Source organism: Camelus ferus, chromosome 1 (assembly GCF_009834535.1).
Source record: "Camelus ferus isolate YT-003-E chromosome 1, BCGSAC_Cfer_1.0, whole genome shotgun sequence".
Classification (NCBI taxonomy): Eukaryota; Metazoa; Chordata; class Mammalia; order Artiodactyla; family Camelidae; genus Camelus; species Camelus ferus.
The window spans coordinates 62,037,665-62,055,909 of record NC_045696.1 but is presented as its reverse complement, the minus strand read 5'-3'; the positions used below and the strand labels follow the sequence as shown (position 1 = coordinate 62,055,909).

The window sequence follows — 18,245 nt, the reverse complement described above, 5'->3', positions numbered from 1 at the left end:
CCCCACCCCTTTCGGTTGTTAATGTCACAAAATTACATCTTTATACATTGTAGGTAGAAGAACATAAGCTAATAAATTTTAAATGCATTTGTCTTTTAAATTATGTAGAAAACAAGTGTAGAATTACAAAGCAAAGTTACTACAATACTAGCTTTTGGACTGATAATTGATTTTAGTTATTTACTAATGTTGGCTTTACTTCTCTACTAGTAATTAGCTTTTAGACTAATTTTTAAAATATAATTTAAAATATTAGTCTCTTAAATCATGTAGATGACAAAAAAATTGTTACAAACCATTGTTACAATAATACTAGCTTTTTTGTATATATCTTTATCAAAATCTTTATTTCTTCAAACATCTTGAGTTATTGTCTTGTCTCCTTTCATTTCAACCTGCAGGGTTCCCTTTAGTATTTCTTTCATGGCCAGTCTATTGGTAATGATCTCCTTTAGCTTTTGTTTATCTGGGAATGTCTTAATTTCTCCCTCATAGTTGAAGGATAATTTTGCCAGGTACAGGGTTCTTAGTTGACAGTGTTTTTCTTTTAGCACTTTGAATATACCACCCCACTGCTTTCTTATCTCTAGAGTTTCTAATGAGAAATCTGTTGTTAGTCTTATTGAGGATGACTTACATACTGAGCCACTTTTTCTTGCTGCTTTCATAATTTCCTTTGTCTTTCAGCAGTTTGATTATATGTCTGAGTGTGAATCTCTTTGAGTTCACCCTACCTTGAGTTTGTTAAACTTTTTTAGATGTTTATAGTCATATCTTTCATCAAATTTGGGAATGTTATAGTCATTATTTCTTCACATATTCTCTCTGCCCCTTGATCACGCTCTCCTTTTTCTTGGACTCCCACAGTGTGTATGTTGGTCTGCTTAATAATGACCCACAAGTCATTAGACTCTGCTCACTTTTCTTCTGCCTTTTCTTTCTGTTCTCAGACTTAATAATTTATGTTGTCCGTCTTAAAAAATTCCCTGATTCTTTTCCCTGCTCAAATCTGCCTTTGAATCACTCCAACGAATTTTTCATTTCAGTTATTAATACTTTTCAGAATTTTCTTGTTTTCTCTTTAGGCTTTTTATCTTCTGTTGTTTTTTCCATTTTGTTCTTATGTCATTTTTCTTCACTTTGTTCCTCTTGTCTTTTAGTTCTTTGGATATCTTTAATATAGTTTTAAATAATTTTTCTAGTGGATATGCCAGCAGCTCTTTTTGAGAGTATTTTTTTCCTGCTGTTTTGAATTGGTCATATGTTCCTGTTTCTTTGCATGCCTTGTGATTTTTGTTGTTGTTATTGAAAATGAAAAGTTTGAATCTTATGAGTTCTCTGGAAATCAGATTCTCTTCTTTCCTAGAGTTTACTGGGGTTTGGGGGGTTTTTGTTTTGGTTTGGTTTGGTTTTGGTTTTTTGATTGCTGTAGGCTATTTCTCTGCTGAAAATCAGCCTATGATATAACCTTAAGGTCTTCTCAAGTTTTTTTCTGTGCCTGCACCTTCTCCAGGCATACACAGTGACTTTCTAATTTCCCTCATATATGTGGTTGCTTTTGAATATTCTAATCTTCAGTGTCTGGCTCTCAAAAGGGGAAAAAGAGAAAAAATGAAATTGTGGGAGGAGGTGCTTGCTCTTTAAATCTCCTGGAAGTCACTTTAGCCAGAGGGGGAGGGATTACATCAATTGAGGGAGGTTCAACAACAGTGGCTACTGCCTCTTTGCACCTCCATGATCAGAAGCAGCAATCAAAGCACAGATTCCCTATATTTGGAGGACAGAATCTTTTTTTTCCACCCACCCCTTTCCCCACTCCTGGCTTGTGCAAGCTTTGTGCCAGCTGCTCCAGAAACACTTGCACAGCTATTGGTAACAGGGCTGAGGGGTGGGAATTGAGTAGCTGCTACTGTGCTAAGAGCTGAAATTGACTGGATGAACCACAATTTGCCGCCTAATACTTCCCTTGGAAGTTCCAGGCCTTCAACAGACTACAGAATTCCAAAATAGTTACATCACACTGGCAGTTGCATTCTGCCAGTGCAGTTGTTACCTAGGTGAAGAGACAAATTTGTGGGTCTTGTTCTGCCATCTTCCCAGAATTCATCCTATTTGTTTTTACAGTCATTTTAACTTGCAGCGTTCACCTAAGTGATAGCATTTAACTTTTAATGCAGTGTGTCTCAAATTAGAATCCAAGATGTACTTTCTGGGGTTTGTGAGTTCTGCATTTGAAAAACGCTTGTTTATAATTTAGTAGGGGAGAAAGAGCAAGACAGTAAACCAATAACATAATGAAACTTTGATAAATGCTAAGAAGGAGAAATACAGTGTACAGCCTAAAAGCATTTTCTGAACTCCTAATTTTGGCCTATTAAATAACTAGATCTTAGAATTATTTTAACACAAATGTTTTAAAATATAATATTGCCCTCTGAAATGATATAAGAACGTTGCAGTATGTTACAGCAGCAGACCCTGTGAGGCCTTTTATTAACTAAATAAAGTAGTAAAAGTTGGATGAGCAGAATTATGTTTACGTCTTGTTACTAATACTTTGGTCAGATTCTTTAGAGATTTGTTAGCTTCTCTTTCAGGTATATCCCTCCCCTTTACTAACTACCCCCCATTTCTAAGTGAAATATAGGACTTCATTATTTTCTAAGTTAAAACATATACAATGTTATGTATTGTTAGTAAATAATAGATTAGCAGTAGATTTCTGTGGTTTACAACGTATTTTCTTTTATGTTACTTTACTGGGTCCTCACACAGTCCTCATGGCTAAAGGCATGTTTTGCAGTCTCTTTATAGATGGAGAAAATAAATTTCAATAACCCTTGTGATTTACTTGTACATTCAAAGCCACTGAATGATAGAGTGAGGTAGAGAGATCTAGAACTATTTCATAAGTGTCATTTAAACTGAGGTGCAGAGAAGGGTTTTTCTTCATTGGAAATAACTTTCACGTAGATTCTTCTCAAGTCTTGTTGCTGTTGTTTAAATTCTTCCCTAAGTAAAGCAGATAATTCTGTGTTACCTGTTCTGCTGCCCTCTGTCCTGGTTACAGATCCCAAGGTAGTAAGCTAGCCAGATTTGCTACTGATTTTTAGTGTCCTTTACTTCAGCTGTCTGAAAGTAGCAGATTCCATGGCCAAACTTTTATGTATCTCTTCCTTCAGAAGTAGCCTATTCTTCAGATTTGGTGCTAGAGTATTGTCTCTTTCTGAGTTGTGCATCATACCCTCCAAGCCTTTTGTGTTGCCCCATTCCTGCCACCTCCGAATTTAAGGGGAATGGAGTACTACTTTGTCAGATACCATTTCTGTATGCTGTAATAAAAGAATTTGGAAGATCTCAAGTTAGTAAGTCAGGGTGTAATGTATTCCACAGTAAATGTTTTAATTTTCTACCTGCTAACAGTCTTAAATACTTTTATCATTTTGGGTGGCTAAACTTGAGGTCATCACATCATACCTCTTGAGCTTCACTTATATAGGCTGTTATTTTAGGCCGTATTTTGTGACATGTCTTTTAAAAATTGCTAGGTTGTCTTATCCTGACTTTAGGGGTTTTTGTTTTTGTGTATGTGTGTGGTTGTGTTTTTCTGTAGCAGAGAAAGGTTTATTGCAGGGCCAAGCAAAGAAAATGGGCCTGCTTGTGCTCAAAAGAGCTGAATTCCTCCTGACATTAATTTTAACTGAAATTCTTACTTAATCCCCAATGTGAACATTCCTAGTTTTTGTTCAATTTCAAGTCCTTTAATCCCATGGTTTCTCTTCAAGTATGATCATTCACTCATATTAATTCCAACATACATCTACAAATTAACTTATTGTACATATGTTAGTTACCTCATCATATCTATTAAGTCAGAATTATAAATTCTTTTTATTAGTCTGTATTATTCTTTATTCAGAACTGAACTTTAAAACTGAAATTAATTTTATGACATGAATGCTAATATCTTAATAGCAACTCTAACCTGTATTTCACAACTGCCTTAGTTATTAACCTCTCACACTAAGTACTTGACTCAATATAATTGTTTTGCCGTATTTTATGATTGCTGTATTTTATGAAAAAATTCAAAAATCCTCAAATGTAAAGGGAGTAGTACATTGAATTCCCATGTATACTTATCACCCAAGTACAAAAGCCTTCAACTCATGCACTCTTTTATGAACCATAACCCCTCCTTCTAACCTCTCATTGTCATTGTTTTAGTTTGAAGTAGATTTAACACTTTGTATCATTTCATTTCTATGTATTTCAAATATCACATAGATCTTTCTATGACTAAAATCAAGATAACTTGTATACAGTGATGATGAGTTCGTGATCATGAGCAGAGCTATATTGTGATAATTTTAGTATAAATTTGATTTTGATAAAAAACCAACTTTTTCCACTATTTTTGGTAATAAATGAGCAGAGGGGACCAAATGGTTTTCTTGCCATAATTTTTGAAGAATGTAACTTCTTTGTAACTTTAAATAGCCTTATTCTTTCTTGCCCACCTCTGTAATTGCTTAAGCAAAATAAGATGAAGTTGTACCATTAATTTTTTAATGAATTAAAATATTATCAATTTGCAGAATCTCAATATGTCATTGGAAAAGGAACAATTTCAAATATTTGTAAAATCTCAAACGTTTTGACTCGCTATACTTAAATAGCTATCTCACAAATGGTATTTTTACCTATTAGGTTTGGTTTTCACTGAGTTGTTTGAAAATAGACTATTATATTCAAAGGTATATATAGTAGTTATGCACATAAAGTAGTTAATGTCATGTTTATATTTAATAAAATATTCCCTATTCACTTTTGTTTGTTTTTTCAGGTTTTTTAATTGTTTCAGCTGTACAGCAGTGATTCAGTTATATATTTTTTTTTCAGATTATTTTCCACTATAGTTTATTAAAAGATACTGAATATAGTTCCCTGTGTTATACAGTATATCCTTGTTCCTACTCATTTTTAACTTGCTGCTTCCTGTAGCTCAGATGCATACTGTACAATTATTTAAGCATGTAAACGTATTGTCTTTAGCATTTTATCATTTGATCATACAGATCTAGTACTTGCTGAAAATAATATAAAACATTTGAATATCCATCTGTTAGAAAAGCCCTTATGCTTGGAAGAAAATGGTTATTTTGTATATAATGTTTCTTTCATGCAACTTTTATGTCTGATTATTTATTTAGTTAATGGAATAGAAGAAGTGTTAATGCTTATAAACATATCTTAAACTTTACTTAAAGGATAATCATCTTTTTGATTCTCTGAAAATGTCATTTGACTTTGTACTTTTATGCTCTTAAATATACAGAAGAAAGATAATTTTAAAAGGAATAACATCAGTCTTCTGGTATGGTCTGGTATGTTTTTTATTTGGTATTAATTGTGTTTTATTCTTTAAACTTAATTGCACCTACTTAATAGACCAAGCTGTTTTCAGTCGAATTAGACCTATGTTATTCTACTTGGTTTTTTGTTTTGTTTTGCTTTTTGACCATTATTGATTTGTGAGTGGTCTAGAATAACAGATGGAAAGCAGTCATTGTAGTTGATCATAATTGATGGCTTTTACATTGAGTATGTTTCCAGTATTCTGTTAAGTTTGGAATTGATTTCTTTGTATGGCTTTTGTGTGTGGGGGTGTGTGGGTGTTTAAACAGAGTTCGGTGTGGGTCAGAATTTTTTTTTTCTGGATGATAAAATGATTGGACTCTTCATGGGATCCTTGACACTAGAATAGCAAATGAATTCTAAGCAATTTGCAGTTATTTGTTATACTAGAGAATATTTGTGGATTTTCTGAGAAGGCTTGGTAAACTTCTTTGCAAATCTTAAGAAAATTGTGTCTGATTTAGCAGAAGTAATCATTTATTTCTCAAAAGCAAGTATCACTTAACTGCCTATACCTAATTCTTCCATTGGTGCTAGAAACCGTATGCATTGTTTAACATGTGGAATTTATGTAAAATTATAATTTTAAGAAATAGCAGATCTTTCATATGTTTCTAACATTTGTGAATGTTAATGTGTAATATGTGAATTCTCATATTAAGCCTAACACATTTACAATTCTTTCTTTAAGGCAAATCCTCCTCCAGTACTGGTCAACACAGATAGCTTGGAAACATCAACTTACGTAAGTTCCACTCCTCCCCACATTTAAATAATTCTGTTTTTCCTGTTTAGGTTTTGAAACAGGTACAAAGATCACAGAATTATTTTCTCTAATGCATTATAAATATAATATTCTATCACTGAGCTGTAATTACTAAAGTAAATGAAGCAATTTTGTCCATTTTTGGTTGGTTTTTTCTATACTTGTACAAAGCAGAAATGTTGAAATAGAGATTTATGGTTTTATTTTTAAATTAAAATGAATAACTTTCACTAAAGGCTGTCTCTGGCCAGTGGTCATTTACACAATGCCATATGTTCAGAATCATTTTTGAAGTCTAATTGGGTGACTAGATTTAGTGACCAGGTTTATATGTGTGTTCACATGTTAAAATAATTAGTTATAATTTTATGACTTTAAGTTGATTAGTGCTTGTCTCTAAACTTATTTTGTTTAAAAAAACAAAACAAAACTTCCTCCCTTAAAGTAAGTAGCCAGAACAACAGAATCTAACATTTTTCACCCCAAGGTAAAATATCTTTGGAGATGTTTTAGAAGTAGTGCCTGCACTGTTTTAAAAAGTCAAATGGTACATAATATGGTAGACTGTAAAAATCTTTTTCTTCTATTTTCGAATTGTAGTTAATTTCAGTCTGTGCTTTAAAACATTTTACTTGGCTTTTTATTCTGTTTTATTTATATGATATATCAAATTTGGGGGAACTTTTTATATTCTTATTTTTTACTGAAGTATAGTCTATTTACAATATCAGTTTCATGTGTACAGCAAGCAATTCAGTTATACTTACACATACATATTTTTTTTCAGATTCTTTTCCATTACAGCTCACTACAAGAAATTGGGGGGATTTTTGAAAACTTCAAATAATAATACGTAATACGAACCAAAAATACTCTTTGCAGGCAATGTCACCTTTCACACTGATACAGAATACTTAAGCAGAATTTTGTTCGTTCTTCTGTCAATATTTTCTTCTTCACATTTCTTTCTCTCTCACTGTTTTCTTCTGTTGACTTATGTTTTGCTTAAGGGCAGAGTCGGTCATTAAATATTTTGATTTTAAAACCCTTTCAACTGAAAGGTTAATATAGAAGAAAATGATATCAAAGAAAATAAATACACATGCATTTTAGCAGAAATATCAACAAATTAAAAGCAAGATTTCCATAGAAGCAGCCAACTTAGAGTAAAAGTTGTTTAATTTCAGGTTTGTATGACATGTTATTAAAAAAAAAATGTTCCTGCTGAGCAAGATATGCTGGGGCCACTATCCATATTGGGAGATTTGCTAAGACTCACAAGGCTCAGAATATAGTACTCATGGATAAGATTTATTACAGCCATGTGATAAGTCACGGATAAGTTGGGATCTACAGTCAGATTACAGGGCTGTATGTCTAGAGGAATCCATGTTTAGGTTTCCTTCCACTTTCTTCCTCCCAAGATGGGTCACACCAAATGCTCTTTTCCCCAGCAATGAAAATGCAACAACATGTATGCAGTTTTTCTGCCCAAGGAAGCCCATTATGGACTCCAGTTGAAGTTGTTTATTGGCTGTTGGTCACATAGGCACCCTCTGTCCAGCACATACCAAATTTCCAAGCTCTCAGAAGGAAAGCAGGTGTTCAGCAAAAAATGCATTGTCTCTGCAAAATCTAGCTATAGTAAATAACCTTTTCAGTTAGGGAATGATAGGAACACTGCCAAAATCAATTTCCCAAATGCCTGCTTAAACTCTTCTAGAGATAGAGCCTTAGGCCTGATGTATTAACCCTTTTCTTTACATAAGGAAATAAGATAAATTCCAATTACTTTAAGCAAGGTTTGTCAGAGTGTGCTACTTTATCATTCTTAAAGAACACTTTGTAAAATATTTAAGTAGTAACTATTCTTTATGACTATTTAGTTTAATTCTGAAACTTAAAATATATCCCTGAATGGTTTTCAAACTTACTATTCCTTTGTTAATTCCTGATCATTTAATACTAGCTATGTATCAATGAATAAAAATAAAAATTGCAGCTGTTGCCTTAGAACACGTTTTTTTTTCCTGACTGTCATCACCACACTTCCCAAAATTAAGTAATTATTGAACAAGGTAATGCATATACATTGTACAAAATTTTAAATAGATAAAAGTGTATCTGGTGAAAAGTGAATCTTTCTTCCACCCCTGCTCCCAGTCTTCCAGTTCGTCTTGCCCAAGGCGTTAAGTATTAGTAATTTTGTGTATATATTTATATCCTTCTATAAACATTCTGTGCAAATGCAAGCATATGTGTTGTTTTTAAACTTTTACCATATAAAAATCAATGCCCTACTGATAATTTTTGTATACTTTTCTGTGTATATGCAGCTGTATAATCAGAATATATTCATATGCATAGATTGCTCAGTGTGTCAAGTTTTAGATTTGATCATTATTGCTAAGTCACACTTCATAGAGTTATACCCATTTATACTTCAACAAAAATTATCAATATTTTTACCCCCCACTAGCATGATGTGTTAATAAACTTTTTATCTTTTGTTGGCATAATGTTTAAAATGGATTAGCTCATTGTTTCAACTTGAATTTGTATTATATCTTTCCTTTTTCAGCTGTTTCACCTTAGAAAAATTTTTTTCTTGAGATATTTACATACCACAAAATCTACTCTTTTAAAGTGTGCAATTCAGTGATTTTAGTTATTCACATCATTGTGCCATCACCACCACTTTCAAATTTCCAGAACATTTTCATCACCTTGTAAGGAAACCCTGTACCCATTAGTAGTCACTCCTCATTCTGCCCTTACCTCATCCCCTGGCAACCACTATCTACTTTCTGTCTCTTTGGCTTTGTCCATTCATGTAAATGGAATTATACAATATGTGGCCTTTTGTGTCTGGCTTCTTTCACTTAGCATAATGTTTTCAAGGTTCACCTATGTTGTAGCATGTCAGAACTTCATTCCTTTTTATGGCTGAATTATTTTTCATTATATGTACACACCACATTTTGTTTATTCATCCTTCTCTTGACAGACTCTTGGGTCATTTCCACTTTTGGATATTATGAATAATGCTGTGGTAAGCATTGGTAGACAAGTATATGGGGATTAATGTCATATTATCAATATTATGTCTTTCAGTCCACAAACACAGACTGTCTTTCCATTCATTTACATCTTTAATTCTGTTAATAATGTTTTATAATTTTCAGTGTACATGTCTTACACTTCTTCTGTTAAATTTATTCCTAAGTATTTTATTCTTTTAATGCTATTGTAAATGGAGTTCTTTTCATGATTTTATTAGGGATTTTTCATTACTAGTGTATAGGAATATAATGAATTTGGGGGTATGACCTTCTATCCTGCAATGTTAATAAACTCTTTTAGCTCTAATGGTTTTTTGTGTGTACATTCCTTTGGATTTTCTATGTAAGATCATGTTCTACAAACAAAGATAGTTTTACTTATTCTTTTCCAATCAGGATGCCTTTTAGTTATTTTTCTTGCCTAATTCCCCTGGCTTGAACCTCCATTAAAATGTTTAATAGAAGTTGCTTTTGCAACTAGTTTTGTTCCTGATCCTTGGGAGAAAACATTCAGTCTTTTACCATTAAGTATGATATATTATACTCAATTTTAAGTATTAATCCACTACGCTGTACACCAGAAACTAACACAACATTGTAAATCAACTATACTTCAGTTAAAAAATAATAATAATAAAGTATTAATTGAGGTTATAACTTCATTGTCATTGGATTTGAATCTCTCTCTGTTCAGGCCTGTTCCTTTCCTAAACAGTAGAATGTTAAGGGAAGGCAAAATTAAAAGCAAAAATTCTAGAGTTCTTACTGGTCCAGTAATGAGATAGAAATGAAGTAATTTGTTGAAATAATTCCCATCTGTTCCTCTATCCTTATTTTCTTTATGACAGACCATGAAGAGTGATGGTTAGGAAAATTTAATTTTGCTTTGGAAACTTTCTATATACTGAAAGCTTCAGCATGTGTAGTGTAATTGATGACTGCAGTATTTTAAAATTTAGCTTAATGGCTGTTCATTATTTAGGGAAATTTTTTAATTCTTTGGGGGTTAATACTTTATATTTAGTAATGTTCGTATTTCATTAGGAAGAAAATTTTCTTCTCTCAAATACATTTTTATTTTTAGATTCTTACCTTATGGTGATATAGACTTTGAGGTTTTTAATTGCCTGAGATTATGCATTAATAGTCATATGAATGTTGATAAATAAAATCTTGAATTTCATTATATTACTCTATAGTTAGAACCTAAATTGCACCTAAATGACAGGGAATTAATAAATTAGACTTCTTTTTATCTTCCTTTAAACAATCTTATACCTATTATGTATTAGGATCTGTGTGTCCTGTTTGGATATATTAGTGCAGGCTGTTTAGAAAATTAAAATCTTTGGGAATAAGGGACTGAGGATATATGTATTATAAATTTTCTTCTGCTTCTTTATGGCATGTTATCCATAACTAAAGCAAATCATATTTTTTAGAAAGCTTATACAACTTGAAAGTTACACAATAAATGCTATTCCAATATACTAGCAACAACCATTTGAAAATGAGTCCATTAATTCTATCAACAAAAATACAAAATACCTAGCAATTAGCTTAATAGGAAATGTATAGAGTTTGTAGTAAGAAAACTACACAGCTTTACTGATGGCGTAAGAGAATACCTGAGTAAGTACAGAAGAGAATTTGTTGCTGAACAGGAAGATAAAGTTGAGGTCATAATTTTTCCAAGATTAATGTATAAATTTGGTATAGTGCCAAGCATAGCACCAAAAAAGAGAATGTGTGTTTCAGGTCAGGGGAGGAGAGAGGAAAGGGAGGCAGAAGGAGGAGAGAGAATGTGTGTGTGTGTTTTGGAGGGATAGAGTTGGACTTAATGATTCATCTAGAGCTGTGCCATCCAAAAATAGTAGCCACTAGCCACATGTTGGTGTTTAAATTTAATTTAAATTGATTAAAATTCAATAAAATTTAAAATATAGTTTCTCTGTTGCACTGGTCACAATTTAAGCAGTCAGTAACCATATGTAGATAGTAACTCCTACATTAGACAAGGTAGATTATATTACATTTTCATCATCACAGAAACTTCTTTTGGACAGTGTTCATATAGAAAAGTTAAAAACTCAAGAATAACTAAGTAAAATTTAAAAGAAAAGTATTGTGGGTGATTTCCCTACCAGATAATAAGACATATTATAAAACATAATTTAGTTAAGGTAGCTCAGTTCTGGTCCCAAACCAGATTAGATAAGTGGAATAAAACTCACCTTTGCTATATGTTATATAATCTGTTTTTTTTTTTTCTCTGATCAAGTTTATATAGATCAGCTGTTCTTAGTTCTTAGTTATGGCTTTATGAAGCTTTTTCCCCACTAAGATTAAGATTTTTTTTTTTTAAATATTGAGGAATTTACCAGCTATTCTTAAATGTCTTTGGAATTTTTGCCTTTTACCCAAAGTGTTGCCATAACTTCTTTACCAGTTTACTTTTCTCTGGTTTCTCTCTATTTCTGTTATACTGCCACGGTTCTTTTTCTGGAAAATCTAGTAAACTTACTTGATGCTCAAAACTTTCGAGAATGTTTTTCATTCATCAGGAAAGCATTCAAGACCTTTCACAATCAGGCCCCAGTCCACTTCTAGTTTCTTCTACAGCTTTCACCCTTCCCCCCCATACACAATACTGATTTGTTAATAGGACTACAAAACTAGGAAGTAATAGCAATGACAGTTCTCAAGAAGTGTTCTAAATCTATTTTCTGTTTTTAAAGGGAAAAAAACTCAGATGTCTTATCTGTAATATTTTATCTAAAAATTGTTCTTTCTTCTCTAATTTTATCTTTCACTTTATCCTGTTAATTGAGAGTAATAAACCCAATAGCCAAGCATTTCTTTCCTTTTGGAAGCCACATTTTGTAAAGATACTATAAAAGGAAAACTAAGCAAACCAACCATTTTGTGGTTTTGCTGGAAGCCGTATTGTTTTTCAAAATATTACACCAACATTGGCTCTTTTTATTATTTTTTTTTTTTACTTTTGCTTTAATGAAGTGATAATTTGTGGGTTTGGTAATGTGCTCTTGGCATTTAGAAGCCCAGTTTGAATGTGTTTAATGATGTTATTGAATTTTCTCTATACATGAAATTATCAGTTGCAAGTTATTGAAGGTTTAGGAATAAAGTCATTTGGGGTTCATATGGCCCTCTAACTTTTTACCTTTTTAAAATCACTCCATGCTACCTGTAATCCTTACCAGATATCAGTAAATCATGAGTTGACATTAAGTGTCAGGGACATTTACTAAATACCTAGCTTTTGAGAAAGCTTAATGGTGGAAATCTTAAATTCCTTAAAGCAGAAATTATGAGGTCACAACCAAAAATTTTGCATATTAACACCAGAAGAGCTGTATAAGTACAGACTTGAAAATGTTTTCCAGAATAAAATTTCAGGCTTTTTAGAAATAAACAAATGAACAAATATAGAGGCCAATGTGGCAGTTTTGGGATTTGGCCAAGCCATATGCTGAGAAAAATTTATTAACTTTAATGGGTGTTTTTAAAAATAGAAAAAAGTAATAAGCATAAATAACTGGGCATTCAACTTAGGAAGCTTTAAAAAGTCTAAAGAAAGAATTGATAAAAATAAAAGCAGAAAAATAACATAAAATTTAATAAATTAACGATGTTAAAACTACTTCTTTGATAAAGACTGGTAGACTTTTAGCAAAAAAAAAATTAAAAATGGTACAAATAACCTTTAGAACAGGAACTGCAGATAAGGGTTTTATTTTTACTCATAAAAAGGAACTTCCAGTAAAGTTGGCAGGATATGCATATGTATAATCCTGCTGCACTGTACAGGCACAGAAAGCATAGATTAATATGTTTATTTGTTTATTTATAACACATCATTTCAAAAACAAGAAAATCTCTTCAGGTTAAAAAGAAAATAAAACAAAGTAGCAATTAGGTCTGAATCCATTAGAGCCATAAGAATTAAGAACCCAAAAAAGTAGTAGAGATGAGTTTCAAAAGCCCTCAAGAAAAGAACCCCTTGCTCCTGAATTGGATCTGAATTAGAGGTTGCTTTCTTATAGTATGGTAAAGAAAACAAAGTAGCTTACATAGATTTCATTATTCTGTTGTTTCATTATTCTGTTGCTGTATAACAAATCACCCTGAAACTTAGTGGCTTAAAATTAATTCATTATTTCTGATGATTTTCTGGGTTAAGTGGATAGCTCTGCTTTACATGATCTTGAGTGGGGCACTGGAAAAGACTGGAAGATCCAAAATAAAATAGCCTCATTCACATGGCTAGCAGTTGGTGCTAGCTGCTGGTTAGAAGTGCACCTGGGGTTATTGGTCAGGGGTCTTGTTGCTCCTTCATTTGAATCTCCTCATAGGTACTTGAACTTCCTCACATTATAGCTTCTGGATTCTAAGAAAGTGCATTCTAAGACGAAGGCAAACAATACAAGGGCATCACATGACCTAGATTCAGAAACCACACAGCATTTTTTGTGCCACATTCTTTTTAACAGAGCTCATTTAGGATCTGCCTAGATCCAAAGGAAGGGGAAATAGATAACATCGCTTGATGGTAGGATGGTTTAACCATATTGCAAAAGAGCATGTTAGCATGGAAGATAGGTAGCATCTAGAGAATGCAGTTTATCACAGTCCCTGTTTGACTGACTAGATTATTTTCCCTGGCTTCATATCACCAGAAATGTTAAAGCAATGATTTGAATCCAAGTTAATCTGATTCCAAGGACTATTCAGCCTTCACCATTGGCTCTCACTGTGGGAATTACTTCTTCCAGGAGGGTATAAGGAATAAATTAGAAGGAATGAGAGAAAATTCTTGGTCTTTGTGATGTGAGCAGGAATTTGAATGGTGAATCAAACTTGAACATGAAATACATAACTGAAATTTATGACAGGAAGCACTAAAGTAACAGATGTGGAGGTAGGAACTTGCAGGATATGTAAAGGAAGGAGCAAGTCATTCAAATCTGATGGTGTATAAGCTCATGAGAAACATACGTTAGGAATGAAGTTGAGTGATAGATTGGGGTCAGTTCATACAGTCTTGTATGAGAGTTTCTGAACGTTTTAGGGGAAGTATGTTACTATATATGGGCTCCATAAAGATCCATCTGCGTAAAACACATTAGAATGATTTGAGCAGTGTAGAATACCAGTCTAAGAGATGGGGTAGATTACATTTGTAGTAATCCAGAAGAGATTAACAAAGGCTTGAACAAAGGTAATAGAAATGCAAATGAAGAGATGGTGGCTTTCCAACAAAAAATGAAGTATTTAAATCAGTAAGAATTGGCAACTGATTAGATGTATGGATTAAGGCAGAGATGAGAATAGGAATTCAACTAGTATTAAAAGCTAACTGTACCCTTTCTGCATTTGAAAGTCATAGTACCATGAATGTCAACTCTTTAATCACATTTGTACTTTTGCATTCCTTGAAATCTTTCCTTAAATTATTAAAATGAAACTGTATTATTTGATTACTATCATATTTAACGTTTTTCGTTAAGAAGTCGTGCAAAATTATATCTTGCCATTTTACATTTTACTCTAAATTTCTGTGCTACTTCTTTTTCCCCCATTAGGTTAACGGCACTGATGCAGATTATGAATATGAAGAAATCACACTTGAAAGGGTAAAAACTGTTAATTATCTTGTTTTTATGCATAAATTTGTTGCTTTAAAGAACTCATTAAATATACTGCTCTTTCATATAGAATCCAAGGAAGATCATCGTTCAAAAACAGAACCATATAGTATTCATTTCTTTAATAAGTCCACATGTCATAAAATTAGCTGTGGCATTTTTCAGAACATGTTGCTTTTCTTTAATAACATCTTTTTAAAAATAAACTTTTTATTTAACATACTTTTAGATTTATAGAAAAGTTGTACAGTCAGTCTCCATTTACCCTGGACTCAGTCTCACCTATTGTTAACATTTTGCGTTACTAGAATACATTTATTTCAACTAATGAACCGATATTGATACATTATTATTAACTGAAGTCTATGCTTCATTTGAATTTGCTTAGTTTTTATGGTTTTCTCTCCCAGGGTCCCATCTAGAATACCATATTACATTTAGTTATTATGTCTCCTTAGGCTCCTCTAGGCTGACAGTTTCTCAGATTTTTCTCAGTTTTTATTTTTATTTATTTTTCATACAATAAAATATTATTTATTTTAAATAAGTATTTAGTATCCTAGTAACATGGTCATTCTGTCAGTTTTCTTTCCCAGCAAAATAATAATCGTAGATTTAATGGAAAAGACTTTGTTGAAAACTTCTCATGAATTCCCCCAGTCAGAAAATAAGGATACAATTCAGATGTTTAAATTTTCTTAATATATTTTTCTCCTTAAGAATATCTGCTCAATTTATACTGTACTTTAGCAATACCACCTTGTCTGACCAGCATTTTTGGGGGTGAAGTGTTCCATACAAGTAAATTTTCTAAGCAACTGAATGTAGGTTTAAGACTAAAATCCTGTATAATTAGATTTATTTATGTTTGAAGCCAGAATAGACTGAGTGAAAATAGACCTGAAAGAATCTTTTACATGTATAATAGATTTTTATTGCCTACTCCTGAATTTAGGTCACCTGTTCAAGTGAGGTGGATGACTGAATCTTACAAGTAAACAGTATTAATGTCACATTTTAATGTGGCATTTTGGTTTTTTCCAGTTTTATTGAAATCTCTTGACTCTTATCCCTTTTATCTTACTCATTTTTAATTTTTTCCTAGTACCTTTTAAATTCCTTTATTTAGTCAGAACCGAACATTGTATTTTTCACTGACTAAAGACCTTGAGTTCCGAGAATTGGGGAAATGTTGTTAAAGGGTACAAACCTGCAGCTAGAAGATGAGTAAGTTTCAGAGATCTAGTGCATAGCATAGCAAATATGGTCATCAGTTCTGTATTACATATTTCAAAATTGCTAAGAGACTAGATCTTAAATGTTCCCACCACAAAAAATGACAATCATGTGACCTCATAGAGTTGTTAGCTGATAACAGTGGTAATCATTACTGTACTATTTAAATGTATCAAATCAGCATGTGTTTTATACCTTAAACTTACACAGTTATTTGTAATTATATCTCAATTTTTTAAAAAGCAGAACTTGAATACCTGAGTAAATTGGTAGCCCCACACAATTTATTCATACAGTTATTGATACTCTAGTAACTCTTGTAGAGTTCAGACTAAAAAAAAGTTAAAATAGAGTTTTAGGACATATCATAGTACAGTGAATGTTTAAGCTATTTAATACTAACGGTTAAGTAATAGATTCACGTATGCCAGCTTATTTGAGCTTCCTGAAAGCCAGAGTTAGAACATTCTTGCAAAATAAACATTTAATACCTTTGCTTAGATCACTTGTCCTTTTTGTAGCAGTAGAACCCTTTCTTCAAAGAAAATATTATTCAAAAATCCAGTACAAAAAACAAGCAAGAAGTAGCACTGTTTTGGCAAAACTGACTTTGCTGACAAGAAAGTTCACCAAAGTTATGTTCTGCAGTTGGGTTTTCAATATTTAAAAAAAAAAAAAAAGCCTTTTGCTAGTCAGGTGCTTTGGTTAAACACATCAAGGATGGTGGCTGTGTTACTTAGCTGATACATTTTAAAATAAGCTGATGACAGAGTTAGCGGAAGAAAAGCACCATCCAGTATCCCTTTTGTAAAAGGCTGAAATAATGTATTGGTATTGCCTACATAGAACTAATAGCAGCAGAAGGATCACATCAGTTTTTTTTTCCTTAGGAACAATTTGCCTTACCAAACATGAGCAAGATGCAGTCTAAAAGAAAGAGATCTAATAGTGACACCTCTGCAAGGACAAATTGCACACATACTTTTCAAGAAAGAACTGTAGATCAGACTCCAAAAGTACTTAGTACCTGTTCTTCGACCTTACCTGCCTAGCAGTAATACCTCTTAATTCATAGAGAAAAAAGAGCTTTCCTTGTATTTCTTATTTTTAGAATCACCATATTCCCTATGCATATGCCTTTATGATGTATGTTCCCTGTATTAGTACAGTTTCTAGGTCCCGTAATGACAGGAACCTATCAATAAAGATAATTCTTATTCAGTCTCAAATTTTTTTCCCTCTGTCCCCAGGGAAATTCAGGGCTTGGTTTCAGCATTGCAGGAGGTACAGACAACCCACACATTGGAGATGACTCAAGTATTTTCATTACCAAAATTATTGCAGGGGGAGCAGCTGCCCAAGATGGAAGGTTGCGGTATGTTTTGCAGTTTATGTTGTGATACTAAATCCACTTTGTATATTTTTCTTGTGGCAGACTGAACAATGAATAAATACAAATAAGAAACACTGTCATAATAACCAACATAAGGTAGATGCTCAAATATCGAATGAATGAAATCATTGTGCTTTAAGCATTGTTTTCCTCTTTTCAGTTAGGAATTCAGTTTTATCTTAGAAATTAAACATTTTGAATAATAAGTTTGATAGTTTAAATATTTGTGAGCAAATTTATAAAAATCATAGATTTTCCTGTTATATTTTCAAATACTTTCACAAAATGTTTTCCATGTATTTTCTGGGTGGGAAACAGGTATATAAACTTATTTGAGATACAAGCAATCATATATATCTGAGTTTGAATCCCATACCACAAAGAGTAAAGATTATGCAAACTTTAAATAAATTAATATATTTTCTTAATTTAATAAATGTACATTGCTCTCTTGTTTAAATTTAACCTTCCATTACAGAGGATATCTTCAGCATACTTTATTACTTCCTTATGCCATAGATTGTGGCACTTTTCCTATTCCCTTGTTTGTTTTTTTAATACATGGTGAGAGTTTCCTGAAGTTTTAGGACTACGGATTTTTGTATAGTCTGTTAAAAAGAACCTCTGATTTTAAGGCTGCTGGTACCTTATGCAGCTTTTCAGTTTCTAAACTTTACTTATCACTGGATATGACAGGTGGC

The 18,245-nt window shown here is 32.4% G+C and overlaps 1 protein-coding gene across 9 annotated transcripts in view; it reads left to right on the top strand.

The window, feature by feature from the left end:
* Positions 1–18,245, top strand: part of DLG1 (discs large MAGUK scaffold protein 1) — a 228,975-nt gene that overhangs the window by 117,846 nt on the left and 92,884 nt on the right. For all 9 annotated transcript variants that reach the window (XM_032481581.1, XM_032481590.1, XM_032481574.1 and 6 more), the window contains 3 exons: positions 6,110–6,163; positions 14,853–14,903; positions 17,402–17,526. In XM_032481581.1, coding sequence (XP_032337472.1) covers positions 6,110–6,163; positions 14,853–14,903; positions 17,402–17,526 — 230 coding nt within the window. The remainder of the gene's footprint in view (positions 1–6,109; positions 6,164–14,852; positions 14,904–17,401; positions 17,527–18,245) is intronic.